This window comes from Amphibalanus amphitrite, unplaced genomic scaffold (assembly GCF_019059575.1).
Source record: "Amphibalanus amphitrite isolate SeventyFive unplaced genomic scaffold, NRLGWU_Aamphi_draft 000024F_arrow, whole genome shotgun sequence".
Taxonomy (NCBI): domain Eukaryota; kingdom Metazoa; phylum Arthropoda; class Thecostraca; order Balanomorpha; family Balanidae; genus Amphibalanus; species Amphibalanus amphitrite.
In genome coordinates this window covers 198,310-214,808 of record NW_024881520.1, presented here as the reverse complement: position 1 = coordinate 214,808, position 16,499 = coordinate 198,310, and the positions used below count along the sequence as shown (strand labels likewise).

At 49.1% G+C, this 16,499-nt stretch overlaps 1 protein-coding gene across 4 annotated transcripts; it reads left to right on the top strand.

Moving 5' to 3' along the window:
• Positions 1-507: 507 nt before the first annotated feature.
• On the top strand, positions 508-10,539 carry LOC122392666 (NADH dehydrogenase [ubiquinone] 1 alpha subcomplex subunit 10, mitochondrial-like). Of its 4 annotated transcripts, none has more exons than XM_043387819.1 (7): positions 508-629; positions 6,220-6,797; positions 7,221-7,307; positions 7,578-7,687; positions 8,099-8,364; positions 8,673-8,787; positions 10,187-10,539. In XM_043387819.1, the coding sequence occupies exons 2-7, from the start codon at positions 6,269-6,271 to the stop codon at positions 10,292-10,294; spliced, it is 1,215 nt and encodes a 404-aa protein (XP_043243754.1). In that variant the 5' UTR covers positions 508-629; positions 6,220-6,268; the 3' UTR covers positions 10,295-10,539. The 4 variants fall into 4 exon arrangements, with proteins under 4 accessions (XP_043243754.1, XP_043243746.1, XP_043243730.1 ...); XM_043387811.1 differs by having other exon boundaries at positions 562-649; XM_043387795.1 differs by having other exon boundaries at positions 614-635.
• The last annotated feature ends 5,960 nt before the right edge of the window (positions 10,540-16,499 follow it).

Sequence of the window (16,499 nt, the reverse complement as noted above, 5' to 3'; positions counted from 1 at the left end):
GACCCATGGGCCATGATGTGTCATATATGCCCCTATGACAGGCCTACTCAGACCCCTGATGGACGTTCCCGGCCTCTGATGACCCTATGCTGAATGCTGATGGGGCTCTAAGAGTCTCCAATAACCCTTCGTCACCCCATTATTACCATACGCTGGCATTAGGGACCCCACATCAGCCGCAGGGCAGTCCGTACCATGACAGCATGTCTTTTCGGCCGATATTTCATCGGTAATATTTATCAAAATCATGATTTTATGGTGCCATTATATAGGTAACAGTCATAAGAAATATATTTCAACTCGAAAACAGCTCGAAACAGCATATAATTTTAAAGAAACCCCTCCGAAATCCAAAAGCCTATTCGGGTCCATAGAGAATAACTGCGGTCCCCCGCAATTTCGTCACGAGCGTCGGACCAATCAGCGTCGAGTACCGCCGAGCGCTGATTGGTGAATTTTCCGCTAGCGTGTAAGTACTGCTCACGGAACAAGAGTTCGTCGACAATCCTCCACAAACGTCTGTCACCATTTTTCATAATGCTAAACAGCCTAACTTCCGTTACATCCGGAGCGTACCCCCCTGCGTCTATTGACCCCCTCTAATACCCGGGCCTTGAAGTCTTTTGAAGGCAAGTGTGAGAGACTTTAGGTGCGATTTGGAGTGTTTTCGTTGTTATTTGGTGCGTGTCGTGCCTCATGCTTTCACTTTTGGTTCTGATTGGAAAGTTGTATGTGTTGAAAGTTGTAAGAGTTTGTTTACAAATCAGTTGGGCAAACTAGAATTTTGGAATCAAAATATGGAGGCATCAATAATTTGATTTTGGTGGGAGGAGCCATGACCAAATATGGGCATGGAATCAATTTTTTGATTCATTTGGGTACGCTTTTGACTTCAAATGAATCGTTACGGTTGAAAAAAGGCCCATGACGGTGAGATTTTTCTTTTAAAAGGTAGAAAAATGTGGTAGGTTTGCAAAAAGTGTTACCTCAAAGCTAAGAAATTGTCCCTTTGGCCTTGTGAATGGGAAAAAGACAGAGCCACTGTCCATCACGTAAAAGCTGTTTTGAGGAAATCACACTGTATGTTATTTTTGTATCATGAATCACATACTAACCAATCAGTATTTGTGTAAAATGACAAAATAAAATTTTTAAACCCCTAATTATCATTGTTGTAGTGTTTTTATATTATTTATATGGTTTTTACCTGTTGCTTCAGTTTTTGTATTCTTGACATTTAAAAATTGTGAATTGTTATCAAATGTAGTGAAGGTCAAGTACGACAATGCTATAGGTATCAGTTGTGGTGCTGAGGATACCACTAAATGAGAATAATAGCAAGATAAGTGCTGTATTCTTGCAAGTCATTGTTGCCTATCTGTTAACATTACCTGTGAATCAAAATAATGATTAGCCAGCTGATGGGGAATCAATATTATGATTATCTGTTTAAAGTGAATCAATTCCTTGATTGCCTTTCACTACCTATAGAATTCAAATTGTTATGATAGGAGCAATATTATTTTGCTTAGGAGATAGTTCAAGCATTTCTGTTCAAGATCAGGCATGCTCCTTCTTGAAACACTCTCTTATTTTTATGTGATTGGTAAGTTAGAAATGGTCTGCATTTATGCCCAAAAGGAATCAATCTTTTGATGCCTCCATATTTTGATTCCAAAGGTCTAGTTTGCCCAACTGAAATGCTGGCCCTGGCTTTATCTTCTTTACCTTCTCCAAAACATTGAGGGGGAATTCATTAGAATTGTTTTTTTTTCATGAACCAAATTATAATAAGCGATATTCTTCATTGATGTTGATGTACTGATGTATTTTGCTTTTATTCAATCACTTCATGCCAGGGCCTCCTCTAACATACCCACTGGGTGGGCAAATGCCCACCCAGTCACCACAATTGCCCACCCAGTGGCGTCGATTTGCCCACCCAGAAGCAAATGCAAAAATTCTGGTCCGGCCGGACGTCCGGTACTACCTTTCTGGTCTTAAGCAAACTGGATGCTGTTTGAAGGTCAAAAAAAAGTTTTCTGGTTGCCCGATATTCAGGGGCGTAGTCAGAATTTCCTCAAGGAGGAGGTCAAACGCACAGGGGCCCAAAATAACCCCCTCAAAATCCAAAAAGCCATCTGGTTGGATCCAATATTTTTTTTAGGGGGTCCAAATAAATAGAACAATATTTATTAACAAAACATATTAGAACTGAGGGGGTAAGCAGTCCATGGGCCCAGTTAGATAGGCCCACGAATAGCTTCATAGAGTCGCCAGTCGGTTTTGAGGGCGGTCTGAGGGCCCGTAAGTCGGATGAGGGTTCTTCAGACCGTCACAGGCCCCAACAGCGCATGAGAGCCTCGTAAGCCGTCTGAGGGTCATATAAGCCGCCAAGGGCCACTAAGACCGACAAAAGCCCTCCTTGCACTTGCAGAGGCCCAGTGATGCCGACGGAGGGCTCTCTCAGACAAACTAAGGACCCGTTCAGGGCATTTAAGGGCTTCCTCAAACCGATAGGGGCCCCTCAGAACGACAGTGGATCCGATCCGAGCTCCCTCAAACCGATATAGGGTCAGACCAACAGTCTGAACGCATTGATTCTGTTTACACACCGTTGGACCCAAGTTGGACCCATCCCATCCAACTGACCCCCTGGTTTCAATAGGGCCCCAAAGCTCTAAAATTGGGGCTCTCTTGGCCAAAGTATAACTACTCAGCTGTGTCAAAGGATCTGCCGCAGGGGCTTTTGCGTCGCCAAGGGCCCACTGTGTCAGCCAGGGGCCCCTATAGAATAAGGACCCCTGGCTTCCAGGGGGGGGGGGCATGGTCCCTTTGGCCCCCTCCTTGGCTATGCCACTGCAGGTGACAAGCGTTCTTCCAGGCGACCAGGGGGCAGGGGCCAGGCGACCAGGCCCCCATGCGACTAGCCCCCAAGCGACCAGGGCCCCAGGAAACCGGGGGTCATCGGATGAGTGCAGGTGCCCATTGGGTCATCAGAGGGCCACAGAAATGAAACTTCGATATCAATTTTCTTCCGAGTAAAAGACGTTTTATCCAGTGTTTGAAAAAAATATCCCGGGGCCTGAGGGGCTCCCCATGGCGCGTTTTGCGCTCAAAAGAGGGGGCCATTGCCCCCGTGGCCCCTTTCCCTTGGCTACGCCCCTGCCGATATTGTAATTCATGGACAAAGCCAGCTAAATCTCTAAATACGGCTGAGCTAAACAAATAAGCAAGAATCATTACCGGTTCGGGTAGCCTTTACTACAATGTATTATGTTAGTTAGCCCTCGCCCGGTGAGGGGATTGATGCACCCCCTAAGGACAAGGTTTTTCACAAATAACGTAAAAACGGCGGCGCTCAAATTTGGCATACCCTCTGGGGCAACCTTTTGGCACTTGTCCTGAAAATTTCAGATCTCTAGTCTTATCAGGTCAGGTCACCAGGTCACAAACCCCGTACAAGGTCAGGGGAAAATTGGACTAGCTTAGCGGCAACCGAGTGCCAGAGTTTTTCGTTGATAGCGTGAGTTCTATAGCACGTAGCGCTACCAAATTTAACCCTATTCCTGGCGGGCTCCGCCGGGACAAGGAACTGGCGGGGGGGGGGGGGGCCGATTCGGCCCCCCCTTCAGATCTCAAAAACTACACATCGCAGCGACAAACGGCGAACGGCGTTTGATAGGTCGTTTAAAGATCTACAACTTTTACAAAAAACATTTTCAGGTCAGGTCAATATTGAGGTCACCAGAGGTCATCAACGATAAAATGTTTTGGAATTAGTTACCTATATAACTTTTAAACTAAGAAACATAGAGACATAAAACCAATACATTTTTTGTTGCTCTCGCCGAGGCCATGCGAAATATAAGTATGTGACGACCTTCACAGGTCAATTTGAAATTTGACCTGAGGTCAAGGTCAGGTCATTCATCAATGAGGTTGTGGGGTATGGTCATGCTGCATACCAAACGACGCGCCTTGACCAGGCGAGCAGTTTGGTACCACTTACAAGTCTTTAGCACCATCATGTCATGATTTATTTACAGAAAAACGATTTATGACGTCACATGACCTCAGATGACCTTTGCCGGTGCCCCTGTCAATTAGCGGCACCAGGATCATCACCGATGAGATAATCTTCCATAATACTGAAAGAATTGGGTGGTTTTGACTCGTTTACACGAAGCAGGAGGCGTTTCAATATTTTCCCATAGGCTTGCAATGTAAAGGTCACGAGTCTGGCCTGACCTCAGGTCACAGATATGAAAATTCTGAGATATACAAATTGCACATACTGGTACCCTTACTAAAGCCTGAAGAGAAGAAATTGATCGGTCAAAAACTCTAGCTCTGGCGTGATTGCAAACTTTTCTGAGGTAGGGTCACCAAACCGCCTCTGGTGACCTGACCTGAGGTCAGATCAACTCAAAATTTTCAGAAATGTTGCGTAAAAGCCTTTTAGTAAAAGTCAGAAAATTTGAGCTTCCTAGCTCAAAGCGTTTGGGAGAAATAACCAAAAAACCTCAGGGGGGGGGGGCTCCTGAGGCCCCCCCCCCCGCCAGGAATAGGGTTAAGACACGACTTGGAGCATCTGTTTGTCACTTGGCCTTGGAGTTTTAGGTTCCAGTGACCCGAGGCCAGGTCACAAGGTCACAAAAACTGGTACATTGTCAAAATAGCAAGAATACTAAATAAGAATACCTACCACGCAGTTTGCGGAGGGCTGTACATGTAACTTTGGAACGAATCGCTCGAGCATCGCTAACCATAAAACATACGACAAACGTTAACTTTGCAAACTTTCATCTTATTTCCAATAACGGCACTGCTTATTTCGCCTCACCCTCGCCCCCCCCCCCCCCCGGTAACAGGTTTTGAAATTGTTGAACCCCAAAACAGTGGCTGGATTCGCCCTTGGGCAAGGGAGTAGCGAAAATTCTGCCCACCCAGTGAAAAATCCTTAGAGGAGGCCCTGCTTCATGCATTCATTAATTCTAAATTAAATTACTTTGACTTGAAAATTCATCTTCCTATAATTCATTGCATTCAATCATTGCATTCCTTCATTCATTCATTCATTCATTCATTCATTCATTCATTCTTATTCATTCATTCACTTATTGATGTATCTATTCATAGTCCAAATTTTTATAATAATGATTCAATATAAGTCTCTCTCTCTCTCTCTCTCTCTCTCTCTCTCTCTCTCTCTCTCTCTCTCTCTCTCTCTCTCTCTCTCTCTCTCTCTCTCTCTCTCTCTCTCTCTCTCTCTCTCTCTCTCTCTCTCTCTCTCTCTCTCTCTCTCTCTCTCTCTCTCTCTCTCTCTCTCTCTCTCTCTCTCTCCTCTCTCTCTCTCTCTCTCTCTCTCTCTCTCTCTCTCTCTCTCTCTCTCTCTCTCTCTCTCTCTCTCTCTCTCTCTCTCTCTCTCTCTCTCTCTCTCTCTCTCTCTCTCTCTCTCTCTCTCTCTCTCTCTCTCTCTCTCTCTCTCTCTCTCTCTCTCTCTCTCTCTCTCTCTCTCTCTCTCTCTCTCTCTCTCTCCTCTCTCTCTCTCTCTCTCTCTCTCTCTCTCTCTCTCTCTCTCTCTCTCTCTCTCTCTCTCTCTCTCTCTCTCTCTCTCTCTCTCTCTCTCTCTCTCTCTCTCTCTCTCTCTCTCTCTCTCTCTCTCTCTCTCTCTCTCTCTCTCTCTCTCTCTCTCTCTCTCTCTCTCTCTCTCTCTCTCTCTCTCTCTCTCTCTCTCTCTCTCTCTCTCTCTCTCTCTCTCTCTCTCTCTCTCTCTCTCTCTCTCTCTCTCTCTCTCTCTCTCTCTCTCTCTCTCTCTCTCTCTCTCTCTCTCTCTCTCTCTCTCTCTCTCTCTCTCTCTCTCTCTCTCTCTCTCTCTCTCTCTCTCTCCTCTCTCTCTCTCTCTCTCTCTCTCTCTCTCTCTCTCTCTCTCTCTCTCTCTCTCTCTCTCTCTCTCTCTCTCTCTCTCTCTCTCTCTCTCTCTCTCTCTCTCTCTCTCTCTCTCTCTCTCTCTCTCTCTCTCTCTCTCTCTCTCTCTCTCTCTCTCTCTCTCTCTCTCTCTCTCTCTCTCTTCTCTCTCTCTCTCTCTCTCTCTCTCTCTCTCTCTCTCTCTCTCTCTCCTGCTGGGTTTTCTGTTTTCTCTGTTTTCTCTCACCATCAGGTGACAACCAGTCTCAACTCATGCTCCTGTTACAACTGTTTTTCTCTCCCCATCAGAGGACCAGTCTCGTCTCTCCCCTCGGACTGTGACCGGTCGCTGGGTGCCATGGCGTTGCACTGCCTGGCGGCCGTGGCGCGCTGCTGTCGCGTGCAGCCGCTGCCGCTGTCGTCCGCCGCTGCCGGCCTGCCCGCCGTCCAGGCCGCCCTCATCTCCGGTAAGACGATGCGCGGCGGGCCCAAGAGCTGGATCAAGGAGCCGTGGCCGTACAAGGAGCGACCGTACCGCGGACTCAAGTCGTTCTTCGACACGACGCGCAGCCGCTGGGACGAGAACACCCGGCTGATCGTGGTAGAAGGCCCCCCGGCGGCCGGCAAGGAGGTGGTGGCGCGCGCGCTGGCGGAGGAGTTCGAGATGCAGTACATGCCGGCGGCGTCCGGAGACCTCGTCTACATCAACGACTACGGCTACGACCTGCGGCAGCTGAACGACAAGCTGCCGCACAAGTTGAAGCTGCTGCAGATCGACGACTTCCTCAAGAACCCGTACGATAGCCGTATGGGCTCGTTCCAGATTAACTGGTTCGAGTTCAAATTGTCGCAGTATATTGACGCGTTGGCCCATCTAATGAATACCGGTGAGTGGCGAATTCGTGGACGGAAAATTGGGGACGTAACCAGGGTCTGATTTGTATAAGCACGCCTGTCATCAATCTTTTTTGCCTTTCTAACTCGATTAGGTTTTCCATTCGTCGGAAGTTATTCCACGTCGATATATTGTTGCCTCCGGAACATTTTGATATGCAATATGATTGCATATCACAGAAGATGTCAAACGTCTCGTAGTAAACGTGTCTGAAAAGCCAAAATCAGCTCGTACTTTAACGACTTTACCGGATCTATAACGAGAGTACCACTGTCGCCTGTCTGTGACTGCAGGTCATTGCCATCCCTGACTATCATACTAAGCCAGATTTATGCACTGTGACCGATGTGACCTGCGTAATAAATAGTATGTTAGGATCATATGACAAAATGTGTATGTGTGTCTGTGTTTCCAGGCCAGGGCGTAGTGATGAACAAGTGCGTGCTCAGCGACTTTGTCTACATGGAGGCCATGTGTAACGCTGGCTTCGTCAGCAGGGGAGGTGAGACTTATGTCAGATATGCTGCCAAACTGTTTTGCAAACTCTTAAATGTTATTTTTTGCTTTAAACAGATACCGGACGCCTCCTTCGCTGTTGCATTTATCCAGCTCAACCCGTTGATTCGTGTGTTCCTTTTGACCATCAACTTATTAACTGGATATTGAGCTGGCACCGGCCGTATTTCCCGATCGCTTTTTCCCCTGTACTCCGTGGCTCTGACCTCACTCGCCCAACCCCCGTTCACGCCTGTATTCTCTCTGTGCCCTCCAGTACGGAGCGTGTACCGGGAGATCGCCCAGCAGTGTATGCCGTTCCTCCAGAGGCCGCATCTGGTCGTCTACCTGGACATCCCGGTCGCCGAGGTCCAGAAGAGGATCAAGGTGGGCAAGGGGGCGGTTTGGGATCGGCTAAAGCGGGCATGAGTCGTCGAGAAGTATGAGAGTATACTTGAATGCTGTAAGTCACTATACTATAGAGAAAGAGGTCATGTTTGTGGGTATTTTGGACAGTCACAGTTACGAGAAAAGGTTTTGGAGAAGTCCTTGTGATAAGTTCCAGTTGTCTGGGATCGTCCATAAAAAGTCTCAAAATACTCAACACAGGTGGCGCTGCTTGTCCGTAATGCTGCCGACTTTCACGTTCAGCTGATGTTTCTTGCTCATTCCACGTCCGTCTCTGACGCCTTCTCTTACCTTACATACCTTACTCTTACCTTACATTCTCTTACCTTACTCTCTGACCCCTCTTGCCCTGTTCCACATCCTTCTCTGACGCTTTGCTCCCCGTTCCAGGCGCGGGCGCGACCGAACGAGGTGGGCTCTCCAGCGCTGACCGATCAGTTCCTCCAGTCACTAGAGGCCACCTACAAGGAAAGCTGGCTCAAGAGCATCAGTGAACACTCTGAGGTGCTGACCTACGACGTCAGCCAGGAGACTATCGTCGAACACATGGTGGATGACATTGAGAAGCTCAACTTTGAGCAGTACGGCTTCCAGACGGACAAGATGTCCGACTGGAACCGCAAATCGGACGACGAGTGGGACGCCTGCCGCACACAGTGAGTGCAGGAGAGGGATCGCAAGGAGATTACTTAGATGAGGTTTCATTAGAAGCTACCTTTTACGCTTGTTTAGGTATGATTTGATCAAATAACCATGTAACCTCACTGGAACACAAGAAGCAAAATTAATGATGAAACGTTGACGGTCCGTCCAACGGAAACAAGGTTCAAGAAGAAAATTGATAAGCTGAGCGAGGGAGCCCGTTACTTGTTAAGGCATTGACATTATTATGGGCTGTGTTACTGGTTAGTGGTTGACGTATGTATCTTTGGCCGCGTCGTTAAACTATTTCCACCATCTGCAGGTACACCAACTACAAGGATCACCTGATGCATAACATGCTGGTGCCCCGGTTCGACGTACCTGAGCTGATGGCCGAACAGGAGGACATGAAGGTCTTCTACGAGCTCTACCACGAGGTAAGCGGCAGGTCTGCGCCAGCTGCTGCGCAACAGAGCGGTGTTTTAGTTTTCGGCTCGAGCTTCCTGCTTTCCAGGCTACGACTACCGGGTTCTTTTCTGTTAATGCATTCTACTACTGACAAGTGGTGCAATAGTTTTACAGGTAAAGGAATTTGTGTTGTTTCCTGGTTATTGTTTCAGAGCTTTAGGTCTACCTCACAAGCTTCCGTCGGTGATTCAATAACAGCTCAAGTAGTGTTTTCGTTGGGGTGACAGCTTATTTGGGAAATTACGCTGAAAATGTGCGGACAATAGCCCTGATTCTGAAGCAGGCACAGTGATCGAACAGCCAGCTGCGCTCCAGTCTAATGCGGAAAATATTCATCTAGCCTGTAGTCAGTCCATCTGTTCTCGCTATTTCGTCGCATTACGACTGGAAATTGATAAGTCCCGTGAACTTACTGCCCGGCCAGTGGTGTCGCCCTTCCGAGAGGCAGACTGAGAACCACCAACCCTCCCAGTTCCCACCGCGGGTCGAGGGTCACGCCGTCACGGGTGACGCGTGCCATCACTTTGCATAATCTCCGGCTGGTGACGCCGTTCCCTGGGCTCACCACTGACCCTGTCGAGCTGCACCTCAGTAGCACCTGCCTGCTGTCAGAGTCCCCGTGCTGGGTGGGTCTCCGCTGCTGAATACCCGATCCCTATCAGTGGACATGGGTGTTCGGTCATCGCTGCTCGCGCCGCATACGGAAGGAGCTCGGGCCCGTGCGGTTAAAACACCGTTTGTGGTCGCTTCAGACTAAGCGTTGCTATTCCGAGATGCTTGTTTGATGGTTGATAAGCCCGGTATGGGTTTAAGAAGTTTTCGTGGGGTTTTCATTTTCCGCCGATTTAGCACTGAGTATAGCCATATGTGTCGATTGTACAATGTAAACGGTTTTGTGACGTGCTCGTGCAGGTGTAGTGTAAGCGAAATGGACAGCTTTTGGGCGGATAGAGAAGAGTTGTATGTAATGGATGCGTAGCCTGCTCTTCTCGGTAGTGCATTGGAACAGGTTTGTGTTTACTGTTGATATGCACGACGAACATGAGATGCAGCAATGCTGTGATTCGTCAGTGTTCTGGGTATTGTCCGTGTCGTATGCTCTGCCCATCCATTTCCGGAACGTATCCGGTGGCAATGATCTCTGTGATAGGATGTGTACCTATGCGGGGTGAATATTAATGCCATGTGAGTTAGTGGCCAGATTGGCCATAAGTGATAAGAGGTCACTTTATTTGCGCTTCACTATTCCCTGGCCCTTTCTGCTCAGCGATCGCACTTCGCAGTATATTTTTTATGATCTGCACTTGGTATCAACCTAACTGTAGATCCGTCCATCCTATCGTAACGCATGTTCCTCGTGTTTTGCAGACGGCGCCCGGACAGAAGTACCGGTTCGGTTTTAACCCGTCCATGGGTGACTCCGTGCTCTTCAAACTGGGCGATGGCGGCAAGTACCGAGACACCACCAAGTATTGAGCGGCGAGCCTTTACCCCCGCTGACCTCCAGTGACCCCCGGTGACCTCGGGTGACCTCAGCACGGTCAGGGGCCGCGACTGGAGGGCGATGCTTGATCGGCCGGTATCGTAGCTCAGCTTGGTGCTCGGTTTTTGTCGGTGGTGAGCCCCGGGGTCTGTGCATACCGTTCTGTACAGCGGTCGGCAGTGACTGTAAAATATGTGAGAGTGGGAGAGAGAAATATGTGAGACTGGGAGAGAGAAAAGGAACCGTTTTTGCAGACTGGCTCGGACGGTCGGCGCGGCAGGGACTGCGTCCAGTTCCAGGGATGGCTCGGTACGAGGATGTAAATCATAAGACGCGAGTCGAGCGAGAGAATGTCAGATGTTTATCATAACATGACCAGACTCAGACATTGCTTCAATAACGAGAAAGTCTGTTATACGCGGTCTTTCACGTATGTTGGAAAGGGTAAACACGCGATTAGGGGAGAGCGGGGTCATTTGGCCGCCCGTGTCACTTTGGCCGCCCCATGTCTACGCGTTTTGACGGTCCCGAGCGATTATTTTTGAATATGGCGCCATCCGCCGTCATAAGAACTACTTTGGAAAGAAACTAAGGAAACTCGACGACGCCCAGTTTTTTGTAAAGCCAACGATATTTGAATTTTGGCTAAAAAACGTAACTTTTTCTTCTTTACGAAAAGTTGCATAGTGTCCCTTATTTGGGTGACATCAAAATTTTAACTTTATTGGTAGAACAATCTGGTGATTCAGGGAGCTGTCTGACCCTTTTGCAAGTTTAAAGGTAGTGTGCCACCTTCGAATGATTTCCCATTTTATTTTTCCTAGGATAAGAAGCTTCTGTTTTTACATAATATCGCAAAAAAATCAAAAATGGGCCTAAAATAGTGCTTTTTTCGCCTAAAAGTTTATCGGTTTTTCGATATGTATAACAACTGTAGTGGGCTGACCTGCAAACAGGCCGGTCGGCAACAATCCCGAATGCGGCGCACATGTGACAATAAGCAAAGGTCATTATAGAGTTACGAGTTACGACGTACGGGAATGAGTTATCAGCTGTCTAATCGTAGACAACACAATGTCGAATTTAAACTGTAAGCCTGTATTGGTATTGTTTCTTTAATTTGGCTGTCAAACATTAATTTATGGTTTGAAATATTATTTTATATAAAATAATTGATATGAAACAGCCGTCTCTCAAGTTATGACCCCATCTCACCACATGAAAGTGGCAGAAATGACAATGATCAGCTGACGCATTTTTCTTGGCCGAAGTCAGAGCGTGCGGCCCGACGCACCACCACCGCACCACAAAGTATGAGCAGAAGCCGCGCCCAAAGCCAGGGCCCCGGTAACGTGAGATAGCCGAGTCGGGGCAGCGTGCGCTGACCCAAGCCGGGGTCGCGGCTTTGGGCGCGGTCTACCGCATCCCCGCGGGCAGCCCCGGGCTATCACATGACACCGGGAGGACGCGCGGCCCCGGCTTGGGTCAGCGCACGCTGCCCAGACTCGGCTACCTCACGTTACCGGGGCCCTGGCTTTGGGCGCGGTCTACCGCACCACCTAACAGGCGTGTTCGAAACCGCAGGAGATGATGATGAACGAGTTTATCGAAACTTGATTGGATGAACCTATCGGTGATAGCGATTTCAGTGTGTGCATTTATTGTTCATAGTGGTGTGAAATGTGGTTGGGGTACGACCGACAACCCGTCGGGGCGAATTTCGCACTGGGGTACTCAAAATTTGAAGAATTTTAGACGTTTCCATGAGTTTTGAAGGTATGGATAAGTTCTAAAAATCCGGTTCTCCTTATCTGGGCCATTAACTCCATACGGTCCAGGAAAGCTGGCACACTACCTTTAAGTAACAATTTTTGCTTGTCTGTGGACCCCTTTTCCTAAAAATGTCATATTGGGGTAAATTGGCCGCCCCATACGGGGCGAATTGGCCGCCCAGCGACTCAGTTGATTTTTTGCCTAGTCTTCGAGCGACGCGCTGCGCTGGCTAAGTTCTGCCACTGAGGGTGGTAATGCGGCGCAGTCTAAATGCAAGGGACGACCTAACCAAGGTGTCCGCTGATTGGCTTTCGGCACCCGGCGGCAGATGGCGAACCCGTGATGTCACATCGACCTCTACCGGTGGCGGCGATTTTTCGTCGTGCCTAAGACGCCACCTTCAAGCGGAAGAACATCCGCGGGTTAACCCTCGCCCGCACATGGGGGGGGGGGGGGTGGTTGCCACCCCCCCCCCCAGGTAGTCTTTCTGCTCTGCACTCAACATTTTTAGAGCTAGAAGGCTGATTTTTCGTATAGCTGCTCCTCTATCCTTTCTTGATGTCCACTGAAAATTTCAAGTTTCTGTGATTTTTGGTTTCGGAGATATGACCTTGTTTTTCAGGTCATGTCATGACCCAAATGGCCAATTCTCAACATCCTGCGCTGGCTATGGGCCTTGTGAGCTTTTGACACCTTGATTTCGGCTTTTTTTGCCAGTCTTACCTCCCAACTATCATGGAACATGTTGTTCGACGATGTACAGATGTCAAGGTCAAGGTCAAGGTCAACCTAGGTCATCTAAGATAATTGCGTTTTAGGTAAGCGGAAATTACTTTTTGTGAAGTTTTTTGACTGCATTTTTGGTAAAAGCTTCTCAGATCATGATTTCATGTAATATGGACACAAAAACAATCGGTGCACACATCAGTATACACACAGACACACACAGACATACAAACACATATAATTGACCTTGACCTAACTTGACCTGACATGACCTCAGCCGCAAAAATCTGGTCGGGTAGTGTGACAAAGAGGTTCTAGCTGGCCTGGCACCAGAAAACAGCATCGTCATCGGTATATGGTAAGCAGCGCACTTGATAACCAACGGTGACCCAAAATAGCAACATTTTTTAGTTTGACCTGACCTGGAAGGTCAATGACTGACCTGAGAAGGTAAAACTGGGTATCATTGGATTCGTCTCTTCCCAAAGAATCTTTTTGGTCTTTACCGCTAAGCTCTATCTCCAACAGGAACGAAATGGCGCGGGGGGGGGTGGCAACCACCCCCCCCCCCCCATGTGCGTTCTAGGATGGGAAAATGGCATGTGCGGGCGAGGGTTTTAAGAGATTCGAAGCGGCCGGGATATCCCTGCTATACCAGGATATCTTCAACGACGAAGACTGTGCCGACGGCGGTCTTCGCACCAGTTGTCGCCCCAGCGACGGCAGATCAGCACGCCGCGGCCCCGGCCGTGCTCCAGCCGCCTGCCGCGGCTGTGCTCCAGCCGCCAGCCCCGGGGCCGGCCGTGCTCCAGCTGCCTGCCGCTGCCGTGCTCCAGCCGCCTGCCGAGTGCCGCGGCTGTGCTCCAGTCGGAAGCCCATGGAGTCCATCCGACCACTTCCGCAGCTGCGCATCAACGTTCGAAAAGCCGGTTGGAAGAAAGGGCGTTCTAAAATCATGACTAACAGCCCGGAGCGGACGGCTTTGGATGACGAGCAACAGGCACGTATGGCGAGGAGCAAACAGCGGGGTCCACAAGCTGGACCGTCGAACCATCGAACGTCGGGAGCTGGACCGTCGAAGAAACAGGGGCGCAAAGGTGAAAAACAGTGAAGCGCAGTGATGACTGGACATGTGTCCATGTCGTCGGGACCGTATTTTACATTGGATGTGATCTGAAGTGCTGGGTCGAAGACGGGGCCTGCTGGAATCGTTTTTATTTCGTGTTTACGAACAAACAACTCGTGCACAAAGGAATTTTTGCAGTGCGATTGTCTAAAGCAATCTACGATTTGGCAGCCATTACAGTTGGCTGTTGTTATCACTGGGCAGTGCTCAACTCATGAGTCGTAAGCTCGTAAATCAAATGTGGCTCCTCACTTGCACTGATTCAAATGAATCGAGCGTAAGCCTAGTCCTTTAAAAAATTAAGGATTTCAGGCGAATCAACGATGAGTCACGATGCTCATCATTTGTGTCAGCATTGGGGCATCTGAATCGTCACATCAGTCATGCGTCGAGTCAATCCAGAATTCATGAGTTAAGCACAATCTTGGGCGTCAATATTTCAGGTTGTCTCAGCTCTATAATAGGTATATCTCTGAATCACATGCCCGGCCAAATGACCCCACTCCCCCGGCCAAATGACCCCGGTACCGGGGTCATTTGGCCGCCGTGCAGTATTTGAAAGAACGGTTAATTACCACCGAAACGAGATGTCCCGGCATGATGCAAGTAATAAGCCAGAACAACAATTGAACGCCCCACACCCCTCCATGGAAAAATCGACCAAACGCGCACTGGTTTTCTCAAAATATCGTTTTTACAAAAAGGCGGCCAAATCGCCCCGTTCTCCCCTATACTAACATGCTGTCAGCGGGTAAGGCTATTCCTTGAAACATGGTTTATTTTAGTATCGTTTTCTCCCAAATTACATCCCACCTGTCTTATTTATGCACACAGTTTGGACTTATTCTGGCTCAGTTGTGACGTTCCGACACCCGACCTCGATAATTTACGGCTCTCGTGACCTCGGTTCATCGATTTTCCAACACGCCATCGTGTCATTAGGACTGAATGGAGAACGTTCGCGATCCAATCGTGATACTGGTATCGGGCGAACCAAGTCTGACTTTGGTTAGTGCCTGCTAAAGCTAGAGTGGAAACTGACAGAGTCCGCGGCAAGGAATGTGCTTCATTGGCTTCGTTATTGATTGAGAGGGTTTGGGAGCTATTGATCGCGTAGCTCAGAAGACAGATTTAGCGCTCGATGAGTTCGGAAACGATAGGATTTTGAAAGGGTACATGTCTGGGTCATTGCGACAAAACTAGTTTCTCAATGGCACTTGTTGTCACTTATTTATCACGAGGCGCTCTGAGCACGATTCAGTGCAAACCTGCGACTTGAGCACAATTTTATCAAACATAAACCATGGGCATTGGGCATCTTGTTGAAGTAGAATGATTTCTTTGAGCCATTTTGTCTCGAAATATGACAAACCGATTATAATCCCTGCGGGAAGTTTGGTATAATTACTCATCAAGTCATCATCTTAGCAGCTCCAGCTGATGTAAACAGGGTAACCCTCGGTTCGGCCGCCAGCTGACTTCACTATGTCTGGAATGTCTGACCGTTTTTACGTTCGTTGGCATTCTCATGTGACCTCTGAAGGCCTCGAGAGCACCGCAATAACGACTCCCTATTCTCCCTAATCCTGTCAGCGGCTGCTGAGAGCCAGCGGCGCTCGGACTCTTCTGCTGAACTCAGTAAACTATGCAGTAAACCTATGGGATGAACCCATTGGGCCTATGACGTCATCCAAAATCTCCGGCATTCGTCGGCAGCTCCGTGGAACAGCCCCGGGCGTGGGTTGACGGTGTTTCGAGCAGGTATTCGGTGTGAAGCTCTCGGGTGACGGTTTCTCCAGTCGTTTGGTGAAACGGCTACCGGCAGGCTGGGTGGTGGTGCCGGTCACGCCAATGTGAGACCTGCACCCGGGCTTCCCGCCGAAGAGCACGGCTCCACACGATTTGCGGGCTGGGTAATGGGGTTGTGTGTTTGTATAGACCGACGATTGTGCAATGCCGGTGGCCTGTTGTTCGGAGAAGCTCTAAAAGGCTAAAATATAACTATTAGTTCTTTAATAGTTATCGAGATGACGGGAAGAATATTGGACTGACGCCTCAAACGTTTCTTGAACTTGTATAACCTTTCACTCTTGTGTTGATATCTCCGGTCTCAGTTCGCTCAAAGGCAGACAGGACCGAACTCTTATCGCCGAAATCTCCTACACCGAATCCCATCTTCTTCCATCGGTACCGGCGGAAGCCGTTGCTCTCGTCGGCAGGGTGCGGGCTCATCAATGCAGATCCGCGCCACTGCCGGCGCGTGGACACCGTCCGGTGACATGCAGGGCCCCTCGGAGGGTCGGCCGGACGCGGCCCGGAAATGGGCGTTACCCGGCCGCCGGCCGATCGCTTAGCATACCGGTCACACCGCTGGGCCCGAGCGATTATTTCCGTTCGAGGATCTACGACCGGGAACGGCGCTCGTGGTCGCACGCGCTCGAGCACGGCCGTGCCGCCGGCCGAGCACGGCTCGACTGGGTTTCACCGGCTGCGAACCGCTGTTCTTGGGTGTTCCATGGTGGCTGGTCAAAACAGGGCCCTGAGTGATGGTGTCAGTCTGGGTTTCTTGGGCT